General features: G+C 54.6%; 3 protein-coding genes across 3 annotated transcripts in view; 2 read left to right on the top strand and 1 right to left on the bottom strand.

Annotated features, from left to right (window-relative positions):
• Nucleotides 1-5463, top strand: part of DPEP1 (dipeptidase 1) — a 38695-nt gene extending 33232 nt beyond the window's left edge. The window contains exons 3-11 of the mRNA XM_045890288.3: nt 2780-2912; nt 3114-3246; nt 3387-3537; nt 3707-3776; nt 4098-4274; nt 4380-4464; nt 4544-4619; nt 4875-5010; nt 5090-5463. Coding sequence (XP_045746244.1) covers nt 2780-2912; nt 3114-3246; nt 3387-3537; nt 3707-3776; nt 4098-4274; nt 4380-4464; nt 4544-4619; nt 4875-5010; nt 5090-5257 — 1129 coding nt within the window. The 3' untranslated portion in view covers nt 5258-5463. The remainder of the gene's footprint in view (nt 1-2779; nt 2913-3113; nt 3247-3386; nt 3538-3706; nt 3777-4097; nt 4275-4379; nt 4465-4543; nt 4620-4874; nt 5011-5089) is intronic.
• A 2889-nt stretch (nt 5464-8352) lies between these two features.
• On the bottom strand, nt 8353-16536 carry CHMP1A (charged multivesicular body protein 1A). The gene is made up of 7 exons (XM_045890546.3): nt 16397-16536; nt 14668-14687; nt 12455-12532; nt 11392-11538; nt 10863-10991; nt 10319-10506; nt 8353-9825 (listed from the first exon to the last, which is right to left on the bottom strand). The coding sequence occupies exons 1-7, from the start codon at nt 16401-16403 to the stop codon at nt 9804-9806; spliced, it is 591 nt and encodes a 196-aa protein (XP_045746502.1). The 5' UTR covers nt 16404-16536; the 3' UTR covers nt 8353-9803.
• A 46-nt stretch (nt 16537-16582) lies between these two features.
• On the top strand, nt 16583-25753 carry SPATA33 (spermatogenesis associated 33). Its single transcript, XM_045890544.2, has 3 exons — nt 16583-16748; nt 16970-17140; nt 25522-25753. Exons 1-3 carry the CDS (start codon nt 16712-16714, stop codon nt 25725-25727), a joined length of 414 nt encoding a protein of 137 aa, XP_045746500.1. The 5' UTR covers nt 16583-16711; the 3' UTR covers nt 25728-25753.
• Nucleotides 25754-27195: the final 1442 nt, after the last annotated feature.

Below are 27195 nucleotides of genomic sequence, written 5' to 3'. Positions count from 1 at the left end.
CCGAGAGCGGGGACTTGGTTCCCCGTGCGTCCAGTCCAAAGAGCTGCAGGAGACGCATGCTAGCATACCCATGGGTGGGGAATGTTAGGACTGCTCCTGTGTGTCCCCGGCACCAGTAAGTGCTCAATGAATGTTACAGTCGTGACTATTTGGCAGATGCTCTGGGCTTTGTCGGACGAAAAACTCTGCAAGAAAAGCAGAGAAAACGGGATGTGTCCTTCTTTGGGAGCCTCAGGGAGCTGTGGTGGCCCTAGAGAAGGGAGGGGCCCCCAGAGGCTAGTGTGCACCCCTCTGTCCTTGCTTCCTTCCCTGTACCTCCTTCCTGGCCCCAGGGTCCCCTCATGCATGCTCCATGGGGGATGAGGCACGATGTGGGCTCAGAGGCTGCTGCCCTGGGCTCCCACCCTGGGTGGAGCCCCTGCTGTCTGGTATGAGCCCGGGAAGGTGCTCTGCTCCTTCATTCTGAGGCGCGGGCGGGGGACGGGCAGCTGGGCATGGAGAGGGGGGCCCGAGTTCAGGGGCAGGGGGTCCAGAGGCCTGTAGGAGGGGTAAGATGTATCAAAGAGCCCAGACAGCCAGGAATACTCAGGGAACTGGGATCTGGGGATTTGGGATTGTCCAAAGAACTAGAAAGTTAAAACTAGGCTGAGAGGACCAAATCCAATACTAATAGATCAGTCAGTATTAGCTACCTACATTACTCTTGCAGGTAAGAGACCCAAGTAAGTGGTTTCAACAAGAGAAATCCAGAGGGAGTCCTGGCATGATGTTCCATAATGGAACATAGCGGCCATCATTCCCATGGTGACCTCACGGTGTAAAGTGGCTGCACCAGCCCCAGCCTTTACATCTGTGTGCCAGCCAGCAGGAATGAGGAAGAGACACGGAAAGGGCAAAGAGTGAGCAACAGCTGTCTGTAAACGAGATCTTCTGGAAGATACCAAAGGGCAGAACTTAGTCACATGGCCACACCCAGCTATAAAGGGGCAGGGAAGTATCTTTATTTCAAACGGCCATGTTCCCTGCTAAAAATAGGGGACTCTTGGGACGCCTGGGTGGCTCAGTCGTTAAGTGCTTCGGCTCAGGTCATGATCCCGGGGTCCTGGGATCGAGCCCCACATCGGGCTCCCTGCTCAGCGGGAAGCCTGCTTCTTCCTCTCCCACCCCCCCCCCCCCGCTTGTGTTCTGACAAATAAATAAAATCTTAAAAAAAGAAAAAAAGGGGGTTCTTACCAAGAAAAAGGTGGAGAATGGATAACAAGCCACCGGCAGTCTCTCCTACAATAGCTAGCTGTCCTTCGAGTGCGTGGAACTGTCACCTCCCCCCTTGGAGTAGGGGCAGGATCCTCATATTACCCCCAAGGACACTGCCCCCACCACACAGATAAGGAGGGTGGGTCCAGCAGGCTCCAGAGTGGCAGTGCTGACCGCAGGGTGAAGGTGGCCTGTGTTCCCCACCCTGGGCTCCAGGGAAAGTGCCCCTCCCTGCCGGTGGGTTCCTGGCTGGTGGCTAGAGGGTGGGGCATCAGGCACGGAGTGAAGTCCCATCCAGGGCCCTGGCCGGCCCTGCCCCAGGACAGCACCCAGAGGCACCGGGACTCTGGCATTCAGCTACCCGTCCACCTCTCAGTCAGCAAAGGCGTCCTGGCCAGCAGCCCACACCCTGTGACATCACGACGCAGCTGAGGCAGGAGCCCCCCGAAAGGGCAGGGGCAGCGGGCCTGCGAGGCCCGGGTGCTAGCAGTTACTCCTCTACCCTCAGTTTACTCTGAGGAAGGTACAGAAGCATCCCCCTGTTACAGGTGGGAGCTGAGAGGCGGGAGCCAGGATTGGGAGGGACACTGGATGGGGGGTGAGGCCGCGGCTGCTCGTCCTGGGGGGAGGGGTCTCGAAAGCAGGAGTGGCCCCCCACACCGGCAGTGCCCCCTGGGAAGGGGCTGGGTGGGCCGCGAGACACCAGGACGAAGGCCCCTTTGCACTGCGTCAGGGATCCAGCGGGGGAGTCTCCACAGGTGTCCCGCGTTCTGGGCCCGGCTGATTAAAGTGCAGATTCCAACCGGCAGGTCTGAGCTGGGCCTGAGACTCTGCATTTCCAATCAGCTCCCTGGCCCATACCTCTTCCACACGTGGAACTTAGGGGGATCTGGCGCCCCAGAGGTCTCTCCTGCTTTGGGCTGCTCCTGGTTCCTGGGTCCAGGGAGGAATCTGCCCAGCCCTGTGCGTTCTGCCTTTGCAGCCCCCGACCAGCTGCTGACATTCAACCCCCCTCCTCCTCCCTTCCTCCTCTCCTCTCTCCCTCCAAAGCACTCACCCCTACTGGCTCCTGGGAAAACTCAGAGGGGCCTCAGTGCTTTGGAACATATTGGGATGTGCTCGCAAACAGGGCAGGGCTGTCCCAGAGCCCCCGATGCCCTGCTCCTGCAGCCCCAGGAGGATGGGGTGGGGGGTGCCAGACCCCCAAGGGCAGGCCACACCCACATCCCTGCCCCCTCCCTGCAAGGGGAGGAGTTCATCCTTAACTTGTGAAAACGGTCAGGGTCAGGGTCCCACACCCAGCTCCCGCCCCGCTGCCCAGGGCCGCTTTTCCCTCTGGGGACCTGGGCTGGGTGTGGGGCACAAGGGAGCAGCTACTCTGTGCAGGTGTGTCCATAAGCGTGGAGCCATGTGTCACCCCTGTGGCTGGCTTTAGCTCTGAGCCTGTGAGAAACAGGGGAGGCCCCAGGTGCACGTGGCCATCCTGCCTTGCCTCTGACCCTTCTCCTGCCCTCCGGACCCCCAGGCACAACGACCTACCCTGGCAGCTGCTAACCATGTTCAACAACCAGCTCCAGCAAGAGAAGGCCAACCTGACGAGCCTCGCCCAAACACACACCAACATCCCCAAGCTGAAGGCTGGCTTTGTGGGGGGCCAGGTAGGCCTCAGCTCAGCCCTGCACTCGCCCCTGCCGGGGTTCTGGCTCCCTGGCGGTGGTACTCCTGAGCCCCTTGGGGCCACGAGTCTTCGGAGGGGACTCATGGCCACACAGGCCACAGGAGGGCCTCCAAGGCGCCCGTGTGACATGGGGGGTGGGGCTCAGAGGCTCCGCTCCTAGCCCCTCCCCCGTGCCCCCTAGTTCTGGTCTGCATACACCCCCTGCGACACCCAGAACAAAGACGCTGTGAGGAGGATACTGGAGCAGATCGATGTCATCCACCGCATGTGCCAGATGTACCCTGAGACCTTCGTGTGCGTCACCGACAGCACAGGTGGGTCCGGGTCCAGCCCGCCCTGCTGAGCCCCTGCTGCCCCAGCCCCATCCCGGAACGGGGCAGCTCGGACTGCCCAGGTGTGCCCTGTGGAAGCTCCCGGGACGTGCGGGCACGCCCCCAGCTGGCTCTCCTCACAGGCATCCGGCAGGCCTTCCAGGAGGGGCGCATAGCCAGCCTCGTTGGCGTGGAGGGCGGCCACTCCATAGACAGCAGCCTGGGCGTCCTGCGGGCACTCTACCACCTGGGCATGCGGTACCTGACCCTCACCCACAGCTGCAACACGCCCTGGTAAGTGACCCCAGGGAGGGCCCACGGGCCACGCGGGAGGGTCACAGGGTGGGGGTCAAACACCAGCTCTGCCCTCCTCCGGCACCTCCCTGCCCTTCCGGGCGCCGGGGACGTGGGTGGGCCAGGATGAGCACTCTGCCCCTGGGACACCTGCTGTCTGCTCTCCCAGGGCTGACAACTGGCTGGTGGACAAAGAAGAGGACAAGGCCCAGAGCCAAGGCCTGTCAGACTTCGGCCAGGTGAGCAGGGCATTCGGCAAGGACCACAGTCCCCCTCAGAGGAGAAGTGACCCCGGACCCAGGGTCTTACCTCCCAGGCCCTCGGTTTCCTATCAGCCGGAGCTGGCAGCGGTTGTCCCAGGGTGGGCATTCACTGGAAGCCGAGGGTCACCCCCCAGCCATTGAAGGGTTCGTGAGCACCTGGCCCAGCAAGGGGCCCTTGCCCAAACCCGCCCCCCATGCCTGGACTTGTAGGGGGGCTGTGGTGAACCCCGGAAGGCTGTGCAAACACCAGTGTGTCCAGTGCAGCCTTCCTGGCCCCTGCACCCCGTGTCCCTGCAGAGCGTGGTGAAGGAGATGAACCGGCTGGGGGTCATCATTGACTTGGCCCACGTGTCCGAGGCCACCATGAGGGCGGCCCTGAATCTGTCCAAGGCTCCCGTCATCTTCAGCCACTCCTCCGCCTTCAGCCTGTGCCAGCACCGGCGCAATGTGCCCGACACTGTGCTCCAGCTGGTGGTGAGGGGCTGTGGGGCAGGGTGTGGGGGTCCGCCCTGCTCCCTGGGCTGGTCCCGGGCGGCGGCGCCCCCTCCTGCGCCCACATCGCCCCCTTCTCCCGAGCAGAACCAGACAGGCAGCCTGGTGATGGTGAATTTCTACAACGACTATGTTTCCTGCCGAAAGGAGGCGACCCTGTCCCAGGTAGCAGGTAGGTGGGTGTGAGCGGCCACGGCAGCAGGGGCGGGGGTCCTGCTCCTGGGACCCACACCTGCTGCCTTCTTTGGCAGACCATCTGGACCACATCAAGAAGGTGGCGGGAGCCAGAGCCGTGGGCTTTGGTGGGGACTTTGACGGTGTTTCAAGGTAAGGGGCCAGGCCAGTGTCCTGTGGATGAGCTGGGAGGGTCACACCCCCCATAAACATGTCATGAGGGTCTGAAGCTAGGAAGTAGGTAACTGCAGACAGGCCCAGCATGTCTCACTCTCAAGGCAACTCCACTGGACCCCCAGTGCCTTGGGATGGGGGCGTGGGCAACTCCGTGGCGTGTGGGGAGGTGGACGGGCCCCTGAGCCCTGAGCCCTGGAATGCATAGCCTGGTTCTCTCTGCCTTCACCTCAGGGTCCCCTCGGGGCTTGAGGACGTGTCCAAGTACCCAGACCTGGTGGCCGAGCTGCTCAGAAGGCAGTGGACAGAGGCGGAGGTCAGGGGCGCCCTGGCCGACAACCTGCTCAGGGTCTTCAAGGCAGTGGAACAGGTGAGGGGGGGGCTGTTGTTTTCTTTCAGTGTTGTCAGCCGGCTGGCAGGCAGGCAGCCCAACCAGTGTCTGTCCCCAGGTGAGCGATCACACTCAAACTCCTGAGGAGGAGCCCATCCCACTGGACAAGCTGGAGGATTCCTGCAGGACCAAGTATGGCTACTCAGAGGCCCCCAGCTTCCACCACCAGCCAGGGGCCCTGCTGGCCTCCCTTACCACCATCCTCCTCGGCCTGAGTCTTCTTTGATGCCCTGGGATCTGGACCTCCTGGGTCCCTACAGCTCTGGGGAGACTGTGGCCACCAGAGCAGGGAGATTCCAGGATGCTGCTCCCCACGCACAAGGCCTGGCCTCTCCTGACCAGGTACCTGGGCTCACTTGAGGGCAGTAAGCTGTGGGCAGTGCCAGACACAGACACCCAGTGGACCGTCAATAAAGGCAACAACCCTTCCGAGTCATGAGGGTGTGTGTCCTCAGCACCCCAGCCCTGGAGGGGGCTCCTGAGCATCCAAGGGCAAATTCTGTGAAAATGGTCCCAGGCTGGACCTCCAGACATAGCAGTACCTGGGTCCTGGGAGAGTGGGGTCAGAAAGGGCTCAGGGTCTAAAAAGAACGTTGCATGGGCACTGCTTAAGTCTTTATATATAGCCTAGGCTCCAGTTACCCTCCCCACGTACACACACAGACGCCTGCACAAAGGCACATGCACGCACACACACACACACACCACACCATGATGCACACATGTGCACCCCCATGCACACGTGTGCCCCATCCTCATGCACACATGTGCCCCCATCCTCACGCACGTGTGCCCCCATCCTCACGCACACGTGTGCCCCCATCCTCACGCACACACGTGCCCCCATCCTCACGCGCACACGTGCGCCCCCATCCTCACACACGTGTGCCCCCATCGTCACGCACACACGTGTGCCCATCGTCACGCACGTGTGCCCCCCATCCTCACGCACGTGTGCCCCCATCCTCACGCACACACGTGTGCCCATCCTCACGCACACACGTGTGCCCCCATCCTCACGCACGTGTGCCCCCATCCTCATGCACACACGTGTGCCCCCATCCTCATGCACACACATGTGCCCATCCTCCCGCACACACGTGTGCCCCCATCCTCACGCACGTGCCCCCCATCCTCATGCACACACGTGCTCCCCCATCCTCACGCACACACATGTGCCCACACTGTGCCCCTTGGCCCTGCTGCCCCATTCTAGGCCAGAGCCTCTAAGAATGCCCCATCTGGGCAGGTACAGGCTTTAACACTGAGGGAGGAGTTCCCCTGCCCAGGCGCCCTGGGCCCTAAGATGCCCACAAATAAGTGGACAGCCCCGTGCAGCACCTACCAGAAACTGGGGCGCCCACCTGTGCCTGCCTGGCTCTCCCCCGCCCCTGTGAGGGTCCCTGCTTCTCATTCCCAGGCAGATCTGCCCTGACCAGAAGGGACACTGGTGGGGATTTGCGGATCACTTAGGATTGATTTAACTTTAAAGGGTTTCTGTCCTGAGTTGGCCACCCACAGCCCCCCCCCCACCCCCCCACCTGGCGGAGACAGTGCGAAGGGTCCCTCTGCTGGGCTGCGGAGGTAGCACACCAACGTTTGCTACCGAACTAACTGTAATCGAGAGAGAGGCCGCAACTGCAGGTGCCACCCAAAAACCTATCTGGTCCCGGGGAGATCTCTGCTGTCCAACCTCAATTTGTCCTGCTAGTTTGTTTCCATTTCCGCTCAACCTTGTTCCAACCTCAAGAGACCTTTCCGAGGAGTGAAGGACACGCTGGGTGGGGGGATGGGTAATCGGGACACAGAGCCTGCAGGAACCCCCTCCTTAGGCTGCGGGGGGATTCCTCCAGGGGCCACGTCTCCCCTAGTAAGGCCCACACGGGGTGCACACGCAGCCCCAAGGAGCCTGTTCACACGCGGATGTGTGTGGGTGGGAGGGCCCCGGGAGGTGGGGGCTGTTCCCAGCCAACCGGCAGGCGCATGATTCGATTCGGATGGGGCCCCCCACAGTGGAGTACCGGGAGATGAGCGCAAGGACGCGGGAACTGGTGTGCATGAGCAGAGCAGGGGCATTCTGGAGAAGCGCCGGGAGGACGGGGGAGGACCGTGCACGCTGTCCTCTGCTGAGTAACGACTGTCCCACAGAGGGGCGGTGAACAGTTCTCAGTGCTTTGTGTTGACAGATGAGCAAAGACAGGAGCACCTGAGAGTCCGATTTCCACTGTCAAGTAAGTTACAAATGAGGGGGGGATGGCCAGATTGAGCCTGATTAGAGCAAACCTGTGGTTTCTGGTGCACAGGGAAGAAAACACCCGTAGGTCCACATTGATATAAATAATGGAATAAGTAAACAGAGAGAAGAAACTCTTCCTTAGAACTGCAAATAGGAAATCACCGCGAATATTGTTACCAGGAAAAATCATCAAGGGACACGAGTATCAGGGGCAAAGTAGGACAATGTTTGCAGATGATGCTGGCAGTCTTAAAATTTCTCCCCACAAGATACTCAACAGAGGGGAACATAAAACATCATGGGGGAGACGCCTGGCCCACACCACGTGTCCCAGGTGAACAGACAGCAACACCGTGCACCTGGTGTGGAGCACTGAGGACACAGTACCACTCCTGTGATGTCAACGTCATCGTGGGAAAATGTCCCATCAGCCCGAGTGGAAAGGCAGTTTGCCAAATTACTGGCCGGCATGTCCAGGCCATCCAGGTCGGGGCGCCTCAGGGGCTCAGCAGGTGAAGCGCTCCGATTCTTGATTTCAGCTCAGGACGTGATCTCAAGGTCGTGAGATCGAGCCCCATGTTGGGCTCTGTGCTGGATGTGGAGCCTGATTGGGATTCTCAGTCTTCCTCTCCTGCCCAACCCCCACCCTCGCTCTCCTGCGATCACCCTACCTCTTAAAAAAACAGAACACCGACCATCTAGGTCACAAAGACAAATGGGACTGTCCCAGGTTGGAAGAATGGAGGATCACAAGGTGATTCAGCCAGTTACATGCGGTCAACTAGAAAGTGCACGTGGGGGGCGCTGGTATACAGAAGTTTACAGAAACAGCGCAAATTACAACTTTTATGTACCTTTAAAGTTATTTCCAGGTAAAAACTTAAAAAGAAAATTTAATACTTCAGACTCTAACTCCACCTGTAAGGGGTGGGGGCCTGAGGACATGCATACCTCACCCCACCACCCCACCTGCCCTCCTCCAGGTACCCTCCTCAGCCTCCCGCATGGGGGCTGGAGAGCCCTATCAAGGGCCCCCCTATGGCTCCCCACCCTACCCAAAGCCACTAAAGCAAAGCCGGAGAAAGTTCTCAGGGATCAATGTGTTTACTCACAACAGCATTTTAGGAAAATGGGCAAACATGCCCACTGCTCTGTGATGAGCCACAGCTGGGGAGCTCTGCACCCACCGGGCACCAAGACAGTCAGGATCTTCTCTGAACCCCCAGCACGTGGGCATCCTGAGAGACCACAGCCAGGGAGTAAGGCGAAGCCGGCAGTGTGGAAGAAAAGCCAGACAGCACGCTGACCCGCCCTCTGGATTCTCACACCAGTCTCGGGCATCCAGGTTGCTCCAACCCAACTGACCACACAGAATACCCAGGGACAAGCAAGTCCAGAAGAATCACACGTAGCAAGTCACGGTAAAGATCTCCAACATTTCTTTCCAAGAGCCACTGGCATGAGGACAGCGTGGGCAGCGGGAGCCTCTGGGAAGGGCTGGTCGGGTGGTCAGCCGTGCACGGAGCCGGGCCCCGCTCAGTACCAACCACGAAGTTCTCACCAGCTCACACCAAGAACGGGGCTTGGACCCAAATGCTCCCCATCTGCTGTCTGCTCCTTCTATTTTGGCAAAAAAAAACAAAAAACCCTGGAAGCTTCAAGAAAACAAAGTAAACCTCAGGAAATGAAAAACGTGGAAACTGCTGCGTGTCCCAGGAACTCATCAGGAGGAGCTGCTGCTAGCCGCCCGGCCGCGGCTTCTCCCTGACGCTGGCCCCACCGGGGGCCCCTCTTGGAGCGCGCAAGCTCCTAGGTCGGACGGTGTGAGCCCACAGACAGGAGGAGAGACCAGTCGGGGGGTGAGGGGGAGGCACCCATTATTTACAGCACAGAAGAGAACAACGCAGATGCAGCACCCCAGGCCGGAGTGTGGACTGCCTGCTCCTCGCTGGGAGGGACCACAGTGCAGACCTGAGTTCCTACAGGACACACAGCACACCCCTCAGGGCCCCAGGCCCTCCAGAGGCAACAGTGGAATGAAGATGGGGGGCCCCTGGGTGGGCGTGCCTGGATATGGAGCACGGTGCCTGACGCCAGGGATCCCAGGTGGGGCTCAGCCAGCTGGCCTCCAGGGGCCTGGCAGCAGGAAGAAGCCCTGACGCCCACTGGCTGACCACCAGGAGCACATCTGCCGTTACACGGAGTCTGAAGGCCCCCATGGCCCCCATGGCATCCACTGGTCAGTCCCCGTCAACGTCTCAGAGGGTGGGGGGACGGGGGGGGCCTGCAGAACCCCGAGCTGGTCAGCCCAGAGTCACAGAAATAACCCACAGAAGTCAGAAAGTTGTGCAAACTCACCCACCAAGACACAGAGCCACCGTCTACGATAAGAGGGACAATTCCCAGGCCTGGAGGGAAGGGCCACGCTGCAGGGTGTGCAGAAAGGCAAGAGGCATGGGGAGAGAGATGGAGCCCTCCTCCCTGGCCCTTCCTGCACGTCACGGCCAGGGAAGCAGGGCCCTACAGGAAGGCTCGGCTAGTTTCTCAAGGCGGCCAACCTGCAAATCAACAACACAGCTCCTGTGAGGGAGGGCGGGGGGCAGAGGTGCCTCTGACCTGTGGTGTGCTCAATATGAGATGCCAACCCTGGGGGCCGAGGGCCCTCTATTGGGCCACGGCCCTCTCCTCTCAAGCTCAGCTTTGCAAGGCTGTCCTGGGATAGCACAGGAAAAGCTTGGGGACCAGCCATGTGCTGTCAAGTATCGTTATGTGACTTCCTAAAGCGAACTGCGTACAAGTCTGTGAGCACGCGGCTGACACCCAACACGGACATCGAGCAAGGGCAGGGGAGAGAGGCAGCCAGACGGAACCTGGGCTGGGCCTCGGGTGGGGGCCTCCTCGGGAGGAAGAGCACCAGAGCCCGGCCGAATGAGCTCTCCTCCCGAGGCCTCGGTGTTCCCTTCTTCCCTTCCCTTCCAATGCGCCTCCTTCCCCCCCAACCGGCCGTCAGAACATGCGGTCACCAGCCCAACATGGGGGCACTGAGCCCACCTCCGAGACAGCTGGTCCTCCTGGCTGCGCACGGAGCTCTCGCCCACGGCAGAGGCGCCCTCGGGCAGCTGGCTGAGCTGGTCCAAGACCTCCAGGCCATTCTCCTCAGCGATCTGCACAATGAGGCTGTCCACCTGCTCCTGCGGCGTGGTCAGCGTGGTGGCCGAGCTCATGGAGTCCTCCATTACCTGGGGGTCATGTTCTGGGCAGGTGGGTGCAGGCCCTGGGACCTCCACTGCGGCCCCGTTTCTGGCCACCTTCTCAACCATGCTTCCTGCTCACTCCCTCAACCCGTACCAGACCTCCCCGCTGCAAGGCACTTTCTCCAGCACTCTCAGTCCCCTGGGTGCTGAGCTGGCCACTGCTCTGGAAGAGGCGCTCACACCCTAGCCTCGGGCCTCCCTCTTATCTGCCAGACCTCCATGTGCTGGTCCAGACCCCGCAAGAGTCAGGTGCTCCAGAGGTGGCCCCCCCAGAGGGAGGCCAGCCACACAAGCCACCCCCTGGACCCACCCCCTGCACACCAAGACCACAGGTGACATACCGATGTGTGCACATCCAGGTTCTGCACCTGCTGCTCAAACCTGTCCATCACCGCAGAGACCTTCTGCAAGTCCATGGTGCTCAGCGCCCTGTCCAGGGCTTTGGTCACCTGCGCCATGTTCTTGGTCACCTGGCACAGGACAAAGTGAGGAGGCAACAGAACTGAAGCAAGGAGACGTCACCCACGGGAGACGGGCCCTCAGCACTCTCCTCAGGCGCACAGGCCCCCAGGGCCAACAAGACTCCAGCCCTGGCCAAGCCAAGCCATGTTCAGGACCGGCTGGACCCCTCGGGACTGCAGGGCTCTTTGCTGGCAGGTCTCCAGGAAATGCTGTCAACTAAACTACAGACACGAGACCCAAGCCATGGCCCCTTAAGAAAAACCTGAGGACACCTTGTCTAGTCCTTGGGTGCTGCCCCTGTGGTGTGGAGGGAATCCCCACTACACCACCCACGGGGTCCGGCACGGCTCCTCAACTCTGCCGGCCGAAGCTGGCCCACGTGGCGTATGACTCGGCACGAGCACTCACCCCCTTCATGGTCACGGCCGTCTGCACCTTGGAGGCCACTGCGTCCACGCGGGATGCCATGCGGAGCCAGTTCACACCTTCGTTCTTCTTGCGGATGGCATTCTCGGCATATACACGCGCACACTCCACGTTCTTCTGCTGAAGGGCCTGAAATTCCGGGGAAGCACGAGCTGGGAGAATGGGGCTGTTCTACGAACAGCCTGGTCCCGGCTTGCCCTAGGCCGAGATCTGCTAGCACGGGGCAGCCCCTCTGGCCTGTGAGCTTCATGAAAATGCAGAAATGCCAGGCCCCTGGCCTGTTCAGGACCTAGGGTGTCCAGGCAGGGTGCCAGACCAGCCCGCGCTGGGGGATACACAGGAGACCTGGCCCCAGGGACACAGCCGCCTCTCCCACCTGCTGGCCCGTCCCCTCCGGCCGCACACCCTCTTCGGTCTCTTCAGCCGCCCGCACCACAGGAGCTCACAAAAACCACCGAGGCAAATGCCGACGCCAAAGCAAGCAGGACCATGGAGGAAGATGAAGGAGCTGACTGGGGTCAGTCCTCCAGTTTCCCTTCTGCCCTGGGAGTGCCAGTTTGGGTGAGGGGGGTCACCAAAGTCTAACACCCCCAGGAGCCAGCCCACCCAAGCAACAGCTGTCTGGAAGTCCCCACTGAGAGCAGCCAGAGCCTGCCTCCCCCCATCTCCCCTCTGCCCCAGTTCTGAAGCCTGAGGCACGTGCTTTGCAAGGAAGAGGGCAGGAAGGGACGGGGCTGCGGCAGGGACGGCTGGAAGCCCACGTCCCACACACTTTGTGAAAAATGCGCGTTCAGAACTTTGGAAGTGAACAAAAGGCATGGACGTTCCATGAAAAAAGTGAAGGCAACACACAGTTCTTTTGCTCTGGACGCCCCTTAGTGGGCAGGGAGGCAGAGGGGGGGCCACTGCAGGCCCTGAGCAGGCTCCTGAGAGAACACCCAGGGCCAGAGTCGTGGGGCGCCCCTCACACAAAAAGAAGACACCAGAACAATGCAACAGAAGCCCCAGAAGCAAGGGACGCGGCCCGGGCGTGCTGCAGCCTCACCTTCTTCACTTTGGCCTGCTCCGCCTTGGAGTCCTTCTCTGCCTTCTTGGCCAGCTTCTCCAGCTGCTTTGCCGTGAACTGAGCAGAATCGGGACACTCAGGTCAGACACACACAGCCAGTCCTTTGGTACCTCCCCACCCTCCTCAGTAGCCCCTGCCCCGACCGCACAGAGAAGGTGCCCAGCCTGCCAGTGTCCTCATGGCCCGGGGCTGCATGGAGGGAGCTCCCTGGGTCTCTGAGGCTCAGGGGACAGGGAGGGCTGTGAGGGTTTCCTAAAATGTCCTAACCCAGAATGCCTAACCCAAACCCTCCCCCAGAGTGGAAAGTTAAAAAGCCAACTCACACAGGAGCTCCCGGGCAGCTCAGTCGGTAAAGCATCTGCCTTTGGCCCAGGTCCTGATCTCAGGGTCCTGGGATCGAGCCCCACATCGGGCTCTCTGCTCAGTGGGGAGCCTGCTTCTCCCTCTGCCCCTCCCCCCACCCCCTGGCTCATGAGCTCTCTCTCAAGTGAGTAAAATCTTTAAAAAAAAAAAAAAAAAAAGCCTACTCACACAATCATTACTACTTACGGATTTTCTTTCTTTCCTTTTTTTTTTTTTTTTTTTTTAAAGATTTTATTTATTTATTTGAGAGAGAGAGAATGAGAGAGAGAGAACACATGAGAGGGGATAGGGTCAGAGGACGAAGCAGACTCCCTGCCGAGCAAGGAGCCCGATGCGGGACTCGATCCAGGGACTCCAGGATCATGACCTGAGCCAAAGGCAGTCGCTTAACCAACTGAGCCACCCAGGCGCCCCGTTTCTTTCCTTTTTTTAAAGATCTATTTATTCACGAGAGAGAGAGTGCAGAGGCGCAAGGGGGAGGGGCAGAGAGAATCTCAAGCAGACTCCCCGCTAAGCGCAGAGCACAACATGGGGCTCGAACTCAGGACCCGGAGTTCATGACCTGAGCCAAAACCAAGACTGAGCCACCCCTACTTACGGATTTTCAACTTTCGGGAAAAACTCGACAGAATCTGTTTCAGGCGACCCCAAGTGGTAATACAGAATTCCCGATGAATATACACCTCAAAGTGTTCTCTTCACAGAACATTGTGTTTGTGAGGGGCTGCTGGGCAGTGCATGCTCCCAGGCCTGGTCGGAGTGGTCCCCATAGCTCCCCCCAAAAGGCCTCATTTAACCAGGAAGCCAGCAGGAGAGAATGCTCAGATAACCCAAGTGAAAGAGTGACCTTCCAGAGGCCCACATAGCTTCCTGGCTGGTGGTGTTCCGGTGTTCCCTCAGCCTGAAACACCCTCCTGACTGGGACTCCCCCACCCTGCCCCTCAGCGCCCCCCCAACTTGGGACTTTCTGTCACGTAGAAAGGGTTTCTTGTCAGCCTACCTCACACTCCTACATTCTTTTTTTTTTTTTTTTAATATATTTGTCAGAGAGAGAGCACGAAGGATGTGAAGGGCAGAGGGAGAAGGAGACTCCCCTCTGAGCAGGGAGCCCGATGCGGGGCTTGATCCCAGGACCCTGGGACCGTGACCTGAGCCGAAAGCAGGTGCTTAATCGACTAAGCCTCCCAGGCACCCCCTCCTACGTTCCTTCAGGGAAAAAATCCAGATTTTCCTAACCCAGGAATCTGGCCCTGAGCACCTTCCACAAGGTGGAAGCTTGCTGAACAAAGTGCCTGGGGCCTCCTGGTATTCCCTGCCCTTCCTCTCCATTGCAAAGCCAGTGTGATGAACTACAGTCAGCAGCTTGGGCACATCACTCCCACCCAGTCTTTCAGAACTAACCATGGCTGGTTAACTATGGAGGCATTTAAGGGAAATGCAGCAGAAGCTTGCCCTGGATTAATTATAAGAGGCATGCTGCGCTGCTCAGAACACTCTCCTTCAACATGATTTTAAAGAATTTGAAACCAGTTTTAAATGCCTAGTGGAACATCAAGGGATGCACCTAATACCCAAGCTGTGTTTAAGATAGCAGGCTCACTCCCTCATGGACAAGCCCATGTGATCTGCTTCTGCTCAGCCCAAGACAAGGAAAGGATTAATATGCAATCAAGCCAACTCAATAACCTCCCCTTTGTCATCAGTCCAAAAGAGCACTGCGCAGAAATCACGCAATTGGTAATCCATCCTTCCGAGTGTGACTGACACCATTTGTCCTCATTTGCTAATCACCAAGACAGGGTTGGGGTGAAAGGTCCTTCAGTACATACCTTCAACTGGAACAGGGTATCTGCAAAGAAAGGAGATGGTTTGAGGATTTCAACTGTGACAAGCGGCACTTCTAACAAGCAGATGGGGCCACTAAGACCCTCCTCGACACAGAGAGTTGGGACAGGATGCAGGCATGGATGGGGCCTTCAGGGAGGCCCACCACACACTGGAGGCAGAAGATGGACTCGTGCACCAGTTCTGCTCCCTCATCAGTCAGAGGGCAAATCTGGAGGCTCCAGAACCTCTGATTCCTTACAGGTGGTCCCAGGGTGGTACCAGCTGACCTCAAGGATTAGTGTGCAGACAAAGCAGATCATGGATGCAGCACGTGGCCCACAGTGAAGGCCCGAGTGGTGGTTTGTACTTACAGCAACTTTACAAAGGCCCTTGGGGTTCTTTCCCAGTTTAATAAAGCTCAGCACTGGACAATCTGCATTTTATATGCTCTTTATCCCCAAAAGTAACTGGATAAAAGTAGCACTGTGAGGACTCCTGTGCTATCAAAGACCTGACCCACAGAGACCACCCTCCATGGCATCTGGCAAGTCTGAGCCACCAAATCGGGCTCAAGTGCCTACCTGTCCACATGGAGGAACCGAAGAGACTTGAGAGGATTAAGAGCTAAGTCTCCGGATAGCCACACCTGCTACTCACTCACCAAAACTCAAGAGCCAGGTAGATCCAGATTCACACTTAAACTGTCTCAATTTATTCCATTTTTAGACGTGCAGAATGATGTCTGGAAGGGTTTACCACACTGGCCCAGAATTAAGAAACTGAAATCTGTAACCAGGATGAGGGTGCGTTCACAAATGCAAATCAAGACCCCGCAGCTGAGAGCCTTGGGGTTTCAGGCACGCCCCGTGCGCGCCCTGTCAAGGCCGAAGGCGGCTGTGGAATCTGTAAATCGGCGCTGACTGGACCCAGCGGACAGGCAGAGTGCCTCCCGCAGGGACAACAAGGCGCGGCGAGGCCGGCTCTCCAACTCTCCAATCACCGCCTCTCCCTGCCTCGGCTTTTCATCTCTAACGGCGCAGCAGGAAAGACTCTCAAGAGCAACGAGCTGTTAGGGCAAAACCTAACCCCGGAAGAACGTGATAGCGGCCCAAAGAACATCACCACACTGCGGAGGAGAACCCAACTCTTGGGGGGGGGGGGGGGCGTGGCGCTGTTCATCTTCCGAGGTGGCGGGTGCAGAGCTTCCCTCGTGATGACGACGCTGTGGTCCAGCTCCTCACACTTCACAAGTGGTTTTCAGAGCCTCTCGACCACACCAGCCCTTACGCACTCCAGCAAACGCAGGCGCCTCTCCTTCTCACCCACCCTTCCTGTTCCTTGGTGTCCCTGGGCGCGGAGCGGGGCAGAGTGGGTGCCGCAGGCCGTGGAGGCCGAGGCCAGGGGGCTCAGGCTCTACTCGGCTTCCGCATCCGCAGAAGGGGCAGAGAGTTCCCACCCCACACGCACAACCGTGCCGGGCACGGAGCAGGCACTTGTTGCCCGAGCTCGTCCTTCGGAGCGGTGTTCTGGGGACAGGGGTGCAACCGCCTCCTTTTCCGGTGCCCTCTGACCTGACCGCCCAGGGCCCAAAGGTCGATGTCCCTCGCCGGTACGGGACCTGGGGTGCGGGGGCTGGACGCTGAGTCCGGTGAAGGGGGCGAGGGTCCGGCACCGAGGATAGGGATCGGGGTCCGGGGTCCCGGATCGACCCCGGAGGGCGGGGTCTCTTACCGTCCATGGCCGGTCCGGCAGCGGCAGCGGCGGCGCTCGCACGAACGGACGCTCGGGACTCCGGGGCCGAGCCGACCGCCCCTACCAGCTCCGCCGCGCGGGAACTTCCGGGGTCGCCGCCCAGTTCCGGCGAGCGGCAGCTCTCGCGAGAGCACGGCGCCAGTCGCGGGGGCGGGGCGTGGGCGGGGCGTTGCCGTGGCGTTGCCGTGGCGACCCGCGCCGCTCGGCCGCGGGACCCTCTGTGAGCCGGTCGGGCTGCGCGCCCGCGGAGGCGCCGAGGGCCGGGCTGCGCCGGCGGGGGCGGCGGGGTCGCCTATGGGCCTGTCCAAAAGCAAACACAGGTCTAGGAAAGGTGAGGAGCGCCGGCCCGCCGTCTCCTCGGCCGCGTGCCCGCGGCTCGCGCGGGGGTGCGGGGCGCCGCGCCGGAGTCCTCCCTGATGGCCGCGCCTCGGGGTCTTTCCACGCGTGTCCAGAGGGCGGAAGAGACCCTGGGCCAAAGCTGGCAACTGGAGGTGGGCGCCCACGGCTCTAGCTTCAAGAAAACAAGACTAACTCACTGTCCACGGATTTCAGGTGAGGAGAAAAAGAAGGGGCGCGGCTCCTCCACTGCGAAGACTAAGGAAAGGGCGATGGACCGGCGTTCTCAAGAGACCGAGAGGCCGCCAGACACCAAGGCTGCGGAGAGCTGCCAAGGGAAGAAAGCGGCAGCCCAGCGACAGTGGCCTTCTTCATCTGGAGTCGAAGGTAGGACATGCCCAGGACCGGATGGAGCCCGAGGGCAGGAGTTTGGGGTGGGATACTAACGGCGGGGGCTCTAGGATCTTTGTCTAGGAGGTAAACATCCAGGACTGTAGGTGGAAAATGTATCGCAAAACAGGATAGGCGCCCAGCGGATGGCCGAGGGGCTGCGCGGCGCCCTCGCCCATCCTTCAACGTTCCGCAGACCGGAACAGCACCGTGGAAGGCTACTTCAGTCTGGGGTACAGCCGTGTGAGAAGGGATGTGGGAGCCCCTGCCTGGCACGGGGATCAAAGGGACCGGAATGTTGGTGGGACAAAGGGGTTGAACAGTTTGGCAAATTGATTCACTTTGCTTACAGCCCAGGGCGACTAGACCTTTGCATGTAGCGGGGGGCGGGGGGGGGGGGATGAGGCCACAGAAGCTGCGGAATAGGCAGCCTTCCATCTGTTTTGTCATGTGCGTCGTGGAAATGCAACTGTTAAAATAGTTAAAACAAGGGAGGTGTGATGGGGTTTGTGCCTTGGAAAACTGTTTCTTTATAGAGTAGAGGCTGTTGAGGGCAGTGAGGGGACCTGCCTTGGCCCAAGGCTGCAACTGAGTAGGGGCTAATGAAGCACGGGCAGTAGGAATTACAAAAGGGTCCAGGATGTAGAACCAGCAGAACCTGCTGTTGGATGAGATGTGGGAGGTCCAGGGCCATGAGTTTCACTGACCATGAGAATGGATGGTCAGTGGATCAGCCGATGTCAGGAGGAATGCTGGCCTGGCAGGGAGACAGGAGCTGGGCGCAGGCTCAGATTGAGGCACCTGTGAGGTCATCAAGGGCGGCAAGCTGTTTGAAATGAGGGTGTTGGGCTTGGGAGCAAGGCCTGGACTTCAGATCCTGATGTACACATCCTTGCTTAAGAGCGGAAGACTGCAGGAAGGGCCAGAGTCCTGGGGAGGAGGTTTGGAGAATGCTACCAGTCCGTCAGGAGCCTTCTGGCTGCAAGCCACACAACAGCCAACAAGATACGGCTTTACTGCTGAGCGCTTCAATGTCCCCCAAATAAAGGGTCAGAGGAGGGCACTCAGGGTGGCTTGCTCAGCAGCATGCAGTGACATCAAGGACTTTGGGTCTACACTTTGCCACCCTCAGTATCCACGGTCCCCAGACAGCTGAATGGCTCTAGGTGTCACATGCATACGGGACTGCTGTCCTGTCCCTTCCCCTGCTGGACCTCACTTGCCCAACATTGCTAGGATGGGCTCAAATGTGAACATTCTGGGGCTGGACCTCTATCAGCAAGGGCAGGTGTGGGCGGGGAGGGGGGGTGCCTGCTGGAGAGGCACAAACAGTGTCTGTCACACCCTCATTTCAGAGAGTAGAGAGAGGTTGGACATAGAGGGGAAAGGTCAGAGAGCAAGAATGAGGATGGACTTTCCAGAAAGACGGTGAAGAGTGTGGTTTCTCCATATAAGAAAGCATCTCAGCAATAACACAGAGCAAGCTACTGCCCACATGCTGTACCATGAAGGAGTTCCCAAATCCTGATACTCCCCGAAAGGAGCCAGATGTAAAGACCACATATATTATTGTTCCATTTATATGAGATGTCCAGAAAAGGCAAATTTACATAAAGGGAAGCTTGGACTAAGGGTGGGAACAGAGATTAGCCACAAATGGGCAGAAGAAGTCTTCTGAAGGTGATGGAAGTGTTCTTAAAACTGGATCGATGGGTGTCCAACTCTGAAAATTTCCTAAAAATCATTGAATGGTATGCTTTAAACAGGTAGTACGTAAATTAGAATGCAACAAAGCTGTTAAAAAAGAAAGAAGATAATAAAAAGAACTCTCAAAGAAAGAAGGTAAAATAGTCGACAGTGTCGTATGTTGCAAAAAGATTGAGTAAACCCAGAAAAGACCATTGAATAAGGCGAGTCGCTGGTCTTGGTGGCCTTGGAGAGAGCACAATCCAACAATCAGAAGTGAAGACAGACACATGGTCTGCCAGGTAGAACATCTAAACTAGGGCAAGAGCATCCTCTCCTACATTTGTGTTTTAAAGCTGAAACTTTTCCCTATTAGGTTTGGAAAAGGTAGGATTTTTGGAAGTCAGAGTTTCCTTCAAATAACCTAGTACCATAGAAGCCTTAGAGGAATGCAGAGTCCTGATGAGTCAAAACTTCTGTGCATTACATAATTAATAAAAGTAGGTATTACTGCTGTGGAACGGAAATCAGAAAGCTCTTGCTGGGGTCGGGGAAGGGGAAACTAGCTGACTGGAGGACTCTGTAAGGTGATAAAAGTTCTGCATCTTGTTTGGGTGATTACAAAGGTGCGTACAATTGTGAAAACTCATCCAGCTGAACATGTTAAGAACTGTGCATTTTATCTTGTGTGAATTGTGCCTCAAAAAGCTTGGAAGACAAGTCCTTGTCTCTTAGAGCTGCACCCAAAATACTGAAGTATAAATCGATGTGATTGATGGAGATGGTATCTGAGATTTGTTGCAAAGTGAACTAGTATAGTGTGGCTGGGGATATTTTCCAAAGGCAGCCATCACTCCTCCTCTCCCTCTCGTTTTACCGTGTGACCTTGATGCTCCTCCCACCTGGGGGAGTCTGTATCCTCTCTCAAACCTCTGCAAGCTTGACATTTTCTTGTAACCAGTAGAATGTGGTGAAAATGGTTTCTGAGGCTGGGCCATGACCGGCGATGCAGTCCTGCCTTGCTCACGGGAACCCAGGCTGGTGCTTGGAACCGAGAGCTGCCACATCATGCTGTCAAGAAGCTCAGCCACTTGGGGAGGCCATGTGGGGGTACTAAAGTCAGCAGTCCTGATTGCTAAGTGCCTTCCAGCCCAAGTGCCAGATTTGTGAGTGGACAAACCTTTAGGTGATTCTAGCCCCTGGCTTTTGAGTCTTCCCAGCTGAGCCACAGGACCCCACGTAGCAGCAGCAGCAGTGACCAGCCCTGTGAATGGCCATCTTGCACGTCCAGCCCAGTGGAGCCTTCCGAGAACTGCAGCTCCAGACAACACTCAACTGTAGCCATCTCGGGACCATAAGTGATAGCTGCCTAGTCAAACCTGTCCCGAATGCCCGACCCTTCAAACTGTGAGAAAATAAAACCATTGTTTTAAGCTAATAAAGTTTGGGATAAGTGGTTATACAGCAGTAGTAACCAGAACAGAGGCTAAGTGCTGGGGCAGAGATAAAGTTTGATTGTGGGTTTTAACTGTGGCAGCTGTGTGATGGGGCATATCATCTTGTCTCACTACTTATGCATATACTTAACATTTTGCATTCCAAAATCCACATACATACATTATAGAGATTAATACACCAGAAATTTGCAATCAGCCAGTTCCAAAATGCTGGAAATCCTACTGAAAAAGAAGACCCTAATTTTTCTACAAATAAATGACATCAGGATGCACGGGTGGCTCAGTCGGTTAAGCATCTGACTCTTGATTTCAGTTCAGGTCATGATCTTAGGGTTGTGAGATTGAACCCTGCATCGGGCTCTGTGTTGGGTGTGGAGTCTGCTTAAGATTCTCGCTCTTCCTCTAAAATCCTCTAAAAATTTTTTTAAAAATGACATGAAAAAAAGGAGGGTGTCTTGGTCTGCTTGGGCTGCTATAGCGAAACACCATCCACTGGGTAGACTCAACAGACACCTATTTGTCATAGTCTTAGACGCTGAGGAGTCCCACAACCTGGTACCATGATTTGGTTCCTGGGAGGACCTCTTCTTGGCCTGCAAACAGCCATCTAATTGCTGTGTCTTCACATGGCTGAAGAGAGAGGATTGTGGTCTCTTCCTCCTACTGTAAGGGCACTGATCCCATCATGGGGGCTCTACCCTATGACCTCAGTTCAACCTGATCACCTCTCAAAGTCCCCACCTCCAAATACCATCCCATTGGGGATGAGGCCTTCAACATATGACTTTTGGGGGGGATACATTCAGTCCATAGCAGAGAGATTGTACAAGATTTGAGGGACCTAGGTACCAAATACAGTATAGGCCTGGGCCAAGTCATTCTTGAGATAACCAAATTGGGTATTAGATAATAATACAGAATCAATGGTAGTTTTCTTAGATGTAACAAGGCTATTGTGATGCTAAAACAATCCTAATTTGATAGAGCGCTATACTGCATTATTTATGGGTAAAATTATGTCTGAGATTTGCTTGAAAATACTCAGAAAACTGATAGAAAAAACAAGGTGACAAGATATTAATTGAAGCTGAGTGATGCATATATGGGTACTCACTATACTATTCTATTTTCATGTGTGTCTGAATATTTCCATAGGTTTTTTGAAGGTAGAATGTGATTATTTGCAATAAATTTTTGAAAAAGAAGAGAAACTTAAGGAACATTTGTTTCTCAGCTACTAAAAATATACTGAGTGAAAAAAGTCAAGTTCAAAAGGTCACATGCTGCCTGACTCCATATATATAATGTCCTCCCAGTGACAAAATTATAGAGATGGGAGAACAGACCCGTGGTTGCCAGGAGTTAGGGATGGCAGGGAGTGGGGAGGTTGCAGGGGGAGAAGGGTGTAGCTATTAAGATATAGTGAGGGGCGCCTGGGTGGCTCAGTTGGTTAAGCGACTGCCTTCGGCTCAGGTCATGATCCTGGAGTCCCGGGATCGAGTCCCGCATCGGGCTCCTTGCTCGGCAGGGAGTCTGCTTCTCCCTCTGACCCTCCCCCCTCTCATGTGCTCTCTCTCAATCTCTCTCTCTCAAATAAATAAATAAAATCTTTAAATTAAAAAAAAAAGATATAGTGAGGAGGTGGTCTTTGTGGTGATGGAACAGTTCTGTACCATAATCTTAGTGATGTTTACATGGGATTAAATGACATAGAACACACATTGTGCCAAAATCAATGTCTTGGTGTTGTTATATTGTACTGTAGTTACATAAGATGTTAACCATTGGGACCACTGGGCGAAACTGGGTGAGCGTATATGGGACTTCTCTGTACTTTTGCAACTTTCTGTGAATTTGTAACTTCAAAATTAAAAGTTTAAAAATTTATCAAAATTGGGGCACCTGGATGGCTCAGTTGGTAGGCTCAAGTTGTGATCTCAGGGTCCTGAGATGGAGCTCCAAGTCGGGCTCCGCACTCAGCAGGGAGTCTGCCTGAGGATTCTCTCCCACTCCCCCAACCCCCATCCCCTGCTCATGCATTCCCTCTCAAATAAAAATGTGTGACTCTTGATCTCAGGGTTGTGAGTTTGAGCCCCACGTTGGGTGTAGAGATTACTTAATAAAATCTTTTTAAAAATCTATCAAAATTTATAATAATTAAAATAATGTAGGTCCAGTATAATACTGGATCAATGCAGGGTGCGTGGGTGGCTCAGTCGGTTAAGCATCTGACTTCGTCTCAGGTCATGACCCAGTGTCCTGGGATCCTGGGATCGAGCCCGAGTTGGGCTCTGTGCTCGCTCGCTCTCAAATAAATAAAATCTTAAAGAAAATACATCAATGAAATAAAAAATATGGACAAGAATAAACCCTTACTATGAGTATGTGTGTGTTTGTGTGTAATTAGCATGTAATAAAACTAGCACCAAAATGAAGTGGCAAAGGAAGGATTATACAATAAATTATGCTAGGAAAATTGCTTGACATTTTAAGGGAAAGTTCAAGTTGAATTTTAACCTCCTGCCATATGCTCAAATTCCAGATGAGTAAGAGTGAATATAAGAAGTGACTGTAGGGGCACCTGGGTGGCTCAGTTGGTGAAGCGTCTGCCTTTGGCTCAGGTCATGATCCCAGGGTCCTAAGACTGAGCCCCATGTTGGGCTCCCTGCTCAACAGGGGGTCTGCTTCTCCCTCTGCCTCTCCCCCACCCCGCTCGTGCTTTCTTGCTCACTCTCAAATAAATACATAAAATCTTAAGAAAAAAGTGACTGCAAAAAGTAAGATGTACTTTTTTTTTTTTGTAAGATTTTATGTATTTATTTGACAGAGACACAGCGAGAGAGGGAACACAAGCAGGGGGAGTGGGAGAGGGAGAAGCAGGCCTCCCGCGGAGCAGGGAGCCTGATGCGGGGCTCGATCCCAGGACCCTGGGATCATGACCTGAGCCAAAGGCAGATGCTGAGCCACCCAGGTGCCCCAGATGTACATTTTAATATGAGCCCTCAGTAGGGACCATCCTTCTAAGCCTCAAAACAAAGACACTACAAAGATATATTGAAAGATTTGACTACATTAAGAAGTAAAACAAGGGGAACCATCTACAATATGATCATGAAGGGGAAATCTCCTCAACATGCAAAAAGCTCTCACACACCGAAAAGGTCAAAGTACAAAATGAGGAAAGAATATGACATGCATTCACAGGAAAATAAATACCACTGGGCCATGACGAAGCAAAAAGATGCTCAACCTCCCCATACTGGGGTAAAGCTTCAGGAAGGTTGAAGGTGACCAGTGGGGGCAGAAGTCAATACTTCCATTTTCATGTAACATGGGAAAAGATTTAGCAAACTGAAAATTAGGGGAAGGTATGGAGAAATGTCCTATTTACAAAATCTTAGTGGAAATATATATTGATAAAATCTTTATGAAAAATAGTTTGACAATATTTGCCAAAATCCTCCTTCTAGTAACTTACCCAATAAACCCTCACAAATGTGTAAATATATAAATGCAAGAATGTTAACTACAGCATCACTTGAAAAATATAAAAATTGAAATAACCTAAATTATGTTCATTCAAGGGAGCTGGTAATGTAATGGATGGGTCCCCAGATAGTGAAGTCCAGGCTGCCATGGAAGAGACCAACCTGTATGTGCAGACATGGAGCTCAGCCAAGCCATAATGTGATCCTAAATGCATCACACTGTGCATGTACATATGAAATGTCTGGAAGGAAAAGAATCCTCCCATATGCAATTTTTAATTGTGTATTATTTTTTAAATAAAATATTCATAGCCTTTTAGTCTTAATATATAAAAGCATATATAAATTAATGTAAAAAACGAACCCCCAATTTAAATTAAATGCAAAATATGAAATGCAGTTTTTGACTTAATGATAAAAATAAAAAGGACACTCTCAGTGCAGGCCCTGGGTCATTCATTGGTAGTTAAAACAATCAAAGCTGTGGATGTGGCACTGAAGACAGACAGAGCTATGGAGCCCCGGCATCTCCCTCTACCACCTGCCTTGAGCAAATGACCTCTCTGTGCCTCAGTACCTTCCTCTGTAAAACGTAGGTCATAAGAGGACCTACTTCAGGAAGCGTTGTGGGTTGGTGTTCACTGTCATTCTAGGCTCAGAATGATGTCTGACGGAGAATAAGCAACCATTCCCTATGCCCCCAGGTAGCCGGGTTCATGAGGTATTTTAAGTGGGGCACAAAGCACACTGAAAAGCAGTAGGACCAGCGTGATAGCATTTTTATAACAATTATGTGACAATGTGATTATTCTAACTCTACTTGCATGCATATGTGCACAGAGAGAGAAAGAGCCCTCTCTGTAGTGCTTGAAGAGAGGCCTAAAAGGCAGTGCCTCCAACCTGAAGGCCCGGGGGGGGGGCGCAGGCTGGGAGACGCAGCAGGGGAGGCATGAAGGCACTTCTGCTTATGTATTTTGTAACATTTGGCAAACTTGGCATTTTACAAGTCCCATGCAATCCTTGTAAGCTTAAGAAAATGTTGCAGCCCGTATTAGAAATGTTAATTCTTGAGGTGCCTGGGTGGCTCAGTCAGTTGAGCGTCTGACTCTTGGTTTCGGCTCAGGTCGTGATCTCAGGGTCGTGAGACTGAGCCCCATGTCAGGCTCCACACTCAGTGAGGAGTCTGGTTGAGGAGTCTCTCTCTCTCTCTCCCCCTCTGCCCCTCCCTCTGCTCACACTCACTCTCTAAAATAAATAAATAAATCTTTTTTTAAAAAAGAAGAAATGTTAATTCTTCCGCATTCTGATTGATAAGGTTCTGTACAGAGAGGGTTTTTTTGGGGGGGGAGGGTTACCAGATTTAGAATCCTTTAAAAACTGTGTATCTGAACCTTCACCTCTGGGGCAGACCCTGCCTCTTCTTTTCTCTCTCCATTCCCTTTCCTTCTACGTCTGTCACACAAGCTGGCCGGCAGCTCAGTCTCTCCACAGTGGATTGGAGAAGTGTGTCTCCCCCTTTCTTCCCCGAAAGAGGTGCCTAGCATTCACCACCCTCATGCCTGAGTTGTCAGTCGGTTAAAGCTCCGGAACACTCATTTACTGTTTGGACTGCTTTCAACCTTGCCCATTTCTTTTCCTGAACTACACATCTAATTCTTTTGCTTTGGCCCTAACACATGCATTGTCTGCCTTACAGAAGAGCTTTTCCACAGACATGTTAAATACCTGGATGTTTTCTTCCTTCTAGAAAAACCTGATGTAAAGGTAAAGGCGAGCAAGAAGAAAGTTGCCATTCCACAGATCATCATCACTAGAGCCTCAAAAGAGACTCTAGCCAGCTACAGTTCCATCGGAAGCGAAGAGCAGAGAACCATTAAGGAGCAGGTGGAATGGGGCCCCTACTCCCGACACAGAAACCCCAGTACAGTAGACGCCTATGATTTACGAGAATAAACAAGCACCCCGAGTAGCTGGCATTATTCACTGTGCTCTGAGTCTCAGCGATGATGGCAGAAGGGCCATCCTGCCCTGTGGGAAGCTGCAGTTGCCCCTTCAGTAAATGAGGTTCCCCCAGTGACCACCTTGGTCTTCTCTTCCCCAGAGCTGCTGGCAGCTTGGCAGAGGGCAACAGTGACTCTGGCTCAGAGACTGAACTTCGTGGTAGTAAGTGAATTAGTATACCTCTGTTGTAACTAGCTATGCAGGGCGATGAACCAGTGGCAGGTGGCATCTCTCTTTCTTGGTGGGCAGTTAAAGTCCTTCCTGTCCACTTCTGAAGGAGTGTGGTGTAAGTACTCGGCAATTATAGCGAATGAGATGTCCCCCACACTTGGAAGAAGGCTGGACTCTGAGGACTCACTTTCAACGCATCAAATCCCAGAGCAGTAAAGTACCCAGTCACCCTGGGGGGGGCGGCCCAAGGGCTCCTACCCTGACTGCAATTTGACACAGAGTATTAAAGGATCCAGAAGAATGTGGAATTGGGGCAGGGGCCAGACATGGCACTGAGAACTTTGGCAGTGGCCTTGTCAGAGCTGCTGTGGGAGGAGGGGAGTTGAGCTGACAACTTCCTATCTTCCTGGCTTTCAGGGGACCCCTGCTGGCGTTCCACCCTCCCCAGCAGCTCATGGGTGAGGCTCCACTCTCCTCCAGAGTGGCTGGAGAGAACGCCCTGCCCTGTCTGGTCTGAGACTTTTAGTCTGGTAACAGTATGTGTCGGTTTCCTTGCTTCCTAAAAGGTCAGCAGGCTTTACACTTGGTCTTTATGTATCTATTGAGAAGAATCATATATATTTTTTAAAGATTTATTTATTCATTTGAGAGAGGGAGAATGAGAGAGAGCACATGAGAGGGGGGAGGGTCAGAGGGAGAAGCAGACCCCCCGCCGAGCAGGGAGCCCGATGCGGGACTCGATCCCGGGACTCCAGGATCATGACCTGAGCCGAAGGCAGTCGCCCAACCGACTGAGCCACCCGGGCGCCCCAAGAATCATACTCTTCTAGTATTAAATAGTACGACCGACTTCCAATCAGTTTCAGTATAACCCCAAAAAGAATAACGAATTTCACTTTGGCATTGTTTAGTAGCACATTATCAGCACCATCACTTGTATTTATTCAATACATTTATTTACGTACAGAAAGATCAAGCCCATACAAATGAGGATCTGACGCCACTGGGGTAGCGCGATTACCTTTCCCATAAAATTTCTAGTGGCCATTACATTTCTATTATTTGACCTAGAAATTGCCTTCCTCCGACCCCTGTCCTGAGAATCTCAAACAATAACGTAAAAACGATGCTAATCTCATTATCACCTAGAAGCCTAGCTTATGAATGAACGGAAAAAGGACTGAAATGAAGTGACTATGACAATTAGTTGACATTAAAGCAACTGATTTTGACTAAGGTATGATTAACT

This window comes from Mirounga angustirostris, unplaced genomic scaffold, assembly GCF_029215605.1.
Source record: "Mirounga angustirostris isolate CCGP_5_RB_7025 unplaced genomic scaffold, mMirAng1.0.hap1 SCAF_16, whole genome shotgun sequence".
NCBI lineage: Eukaryota > Metazoa > Chordata > Mammalia > Carnivora > Phocidae > Mirounga > Mirounga angustirostris.
Note: the sequence above shows the minus strand (reverse complement) of the source record. Positions and strands in the feature narration are given on the sequence as shown.

Coding starts and splice junctions, on each gene's coding strand:
- CHMP1A (XM_045890546.3), bottom strand. Junction 12,533..14,667: donor ATACCCTGTTCCAGTTGAAG/GTATGTACTGAA, acceptor GATTCTGCTCAG/TTCACGGCAAAGCAGCTGGA. Junction 9,826..10,318: donor GAGGACCAGCTGTCTCGGAG/GTGGGCTCAGTG, acceptor GTTGATTTGCAG/GTTGGCCGCCTTGAGAAACT.
- SPATA33 (XM_045890544.2), top strand. CDS start 16,712: ATGGGCCTGTCCAAAAGCAAACACAGGTCTAGGAAAG. Junction 16,749..16,969: donor CAAACACAGGTCTAGGAAAG/GTGAGGAGCGCC, acceptor CACGGATTTCAG/GTGAGGAGAAAAAGAAGGGG. Junction 17,141..25,521: donor TTCTTCATCTGGAGTCGAAG/GTAGGACATGCC, acceptor TCTTCCTTCTAG/AAAAACCTGATGTAAAGGTA.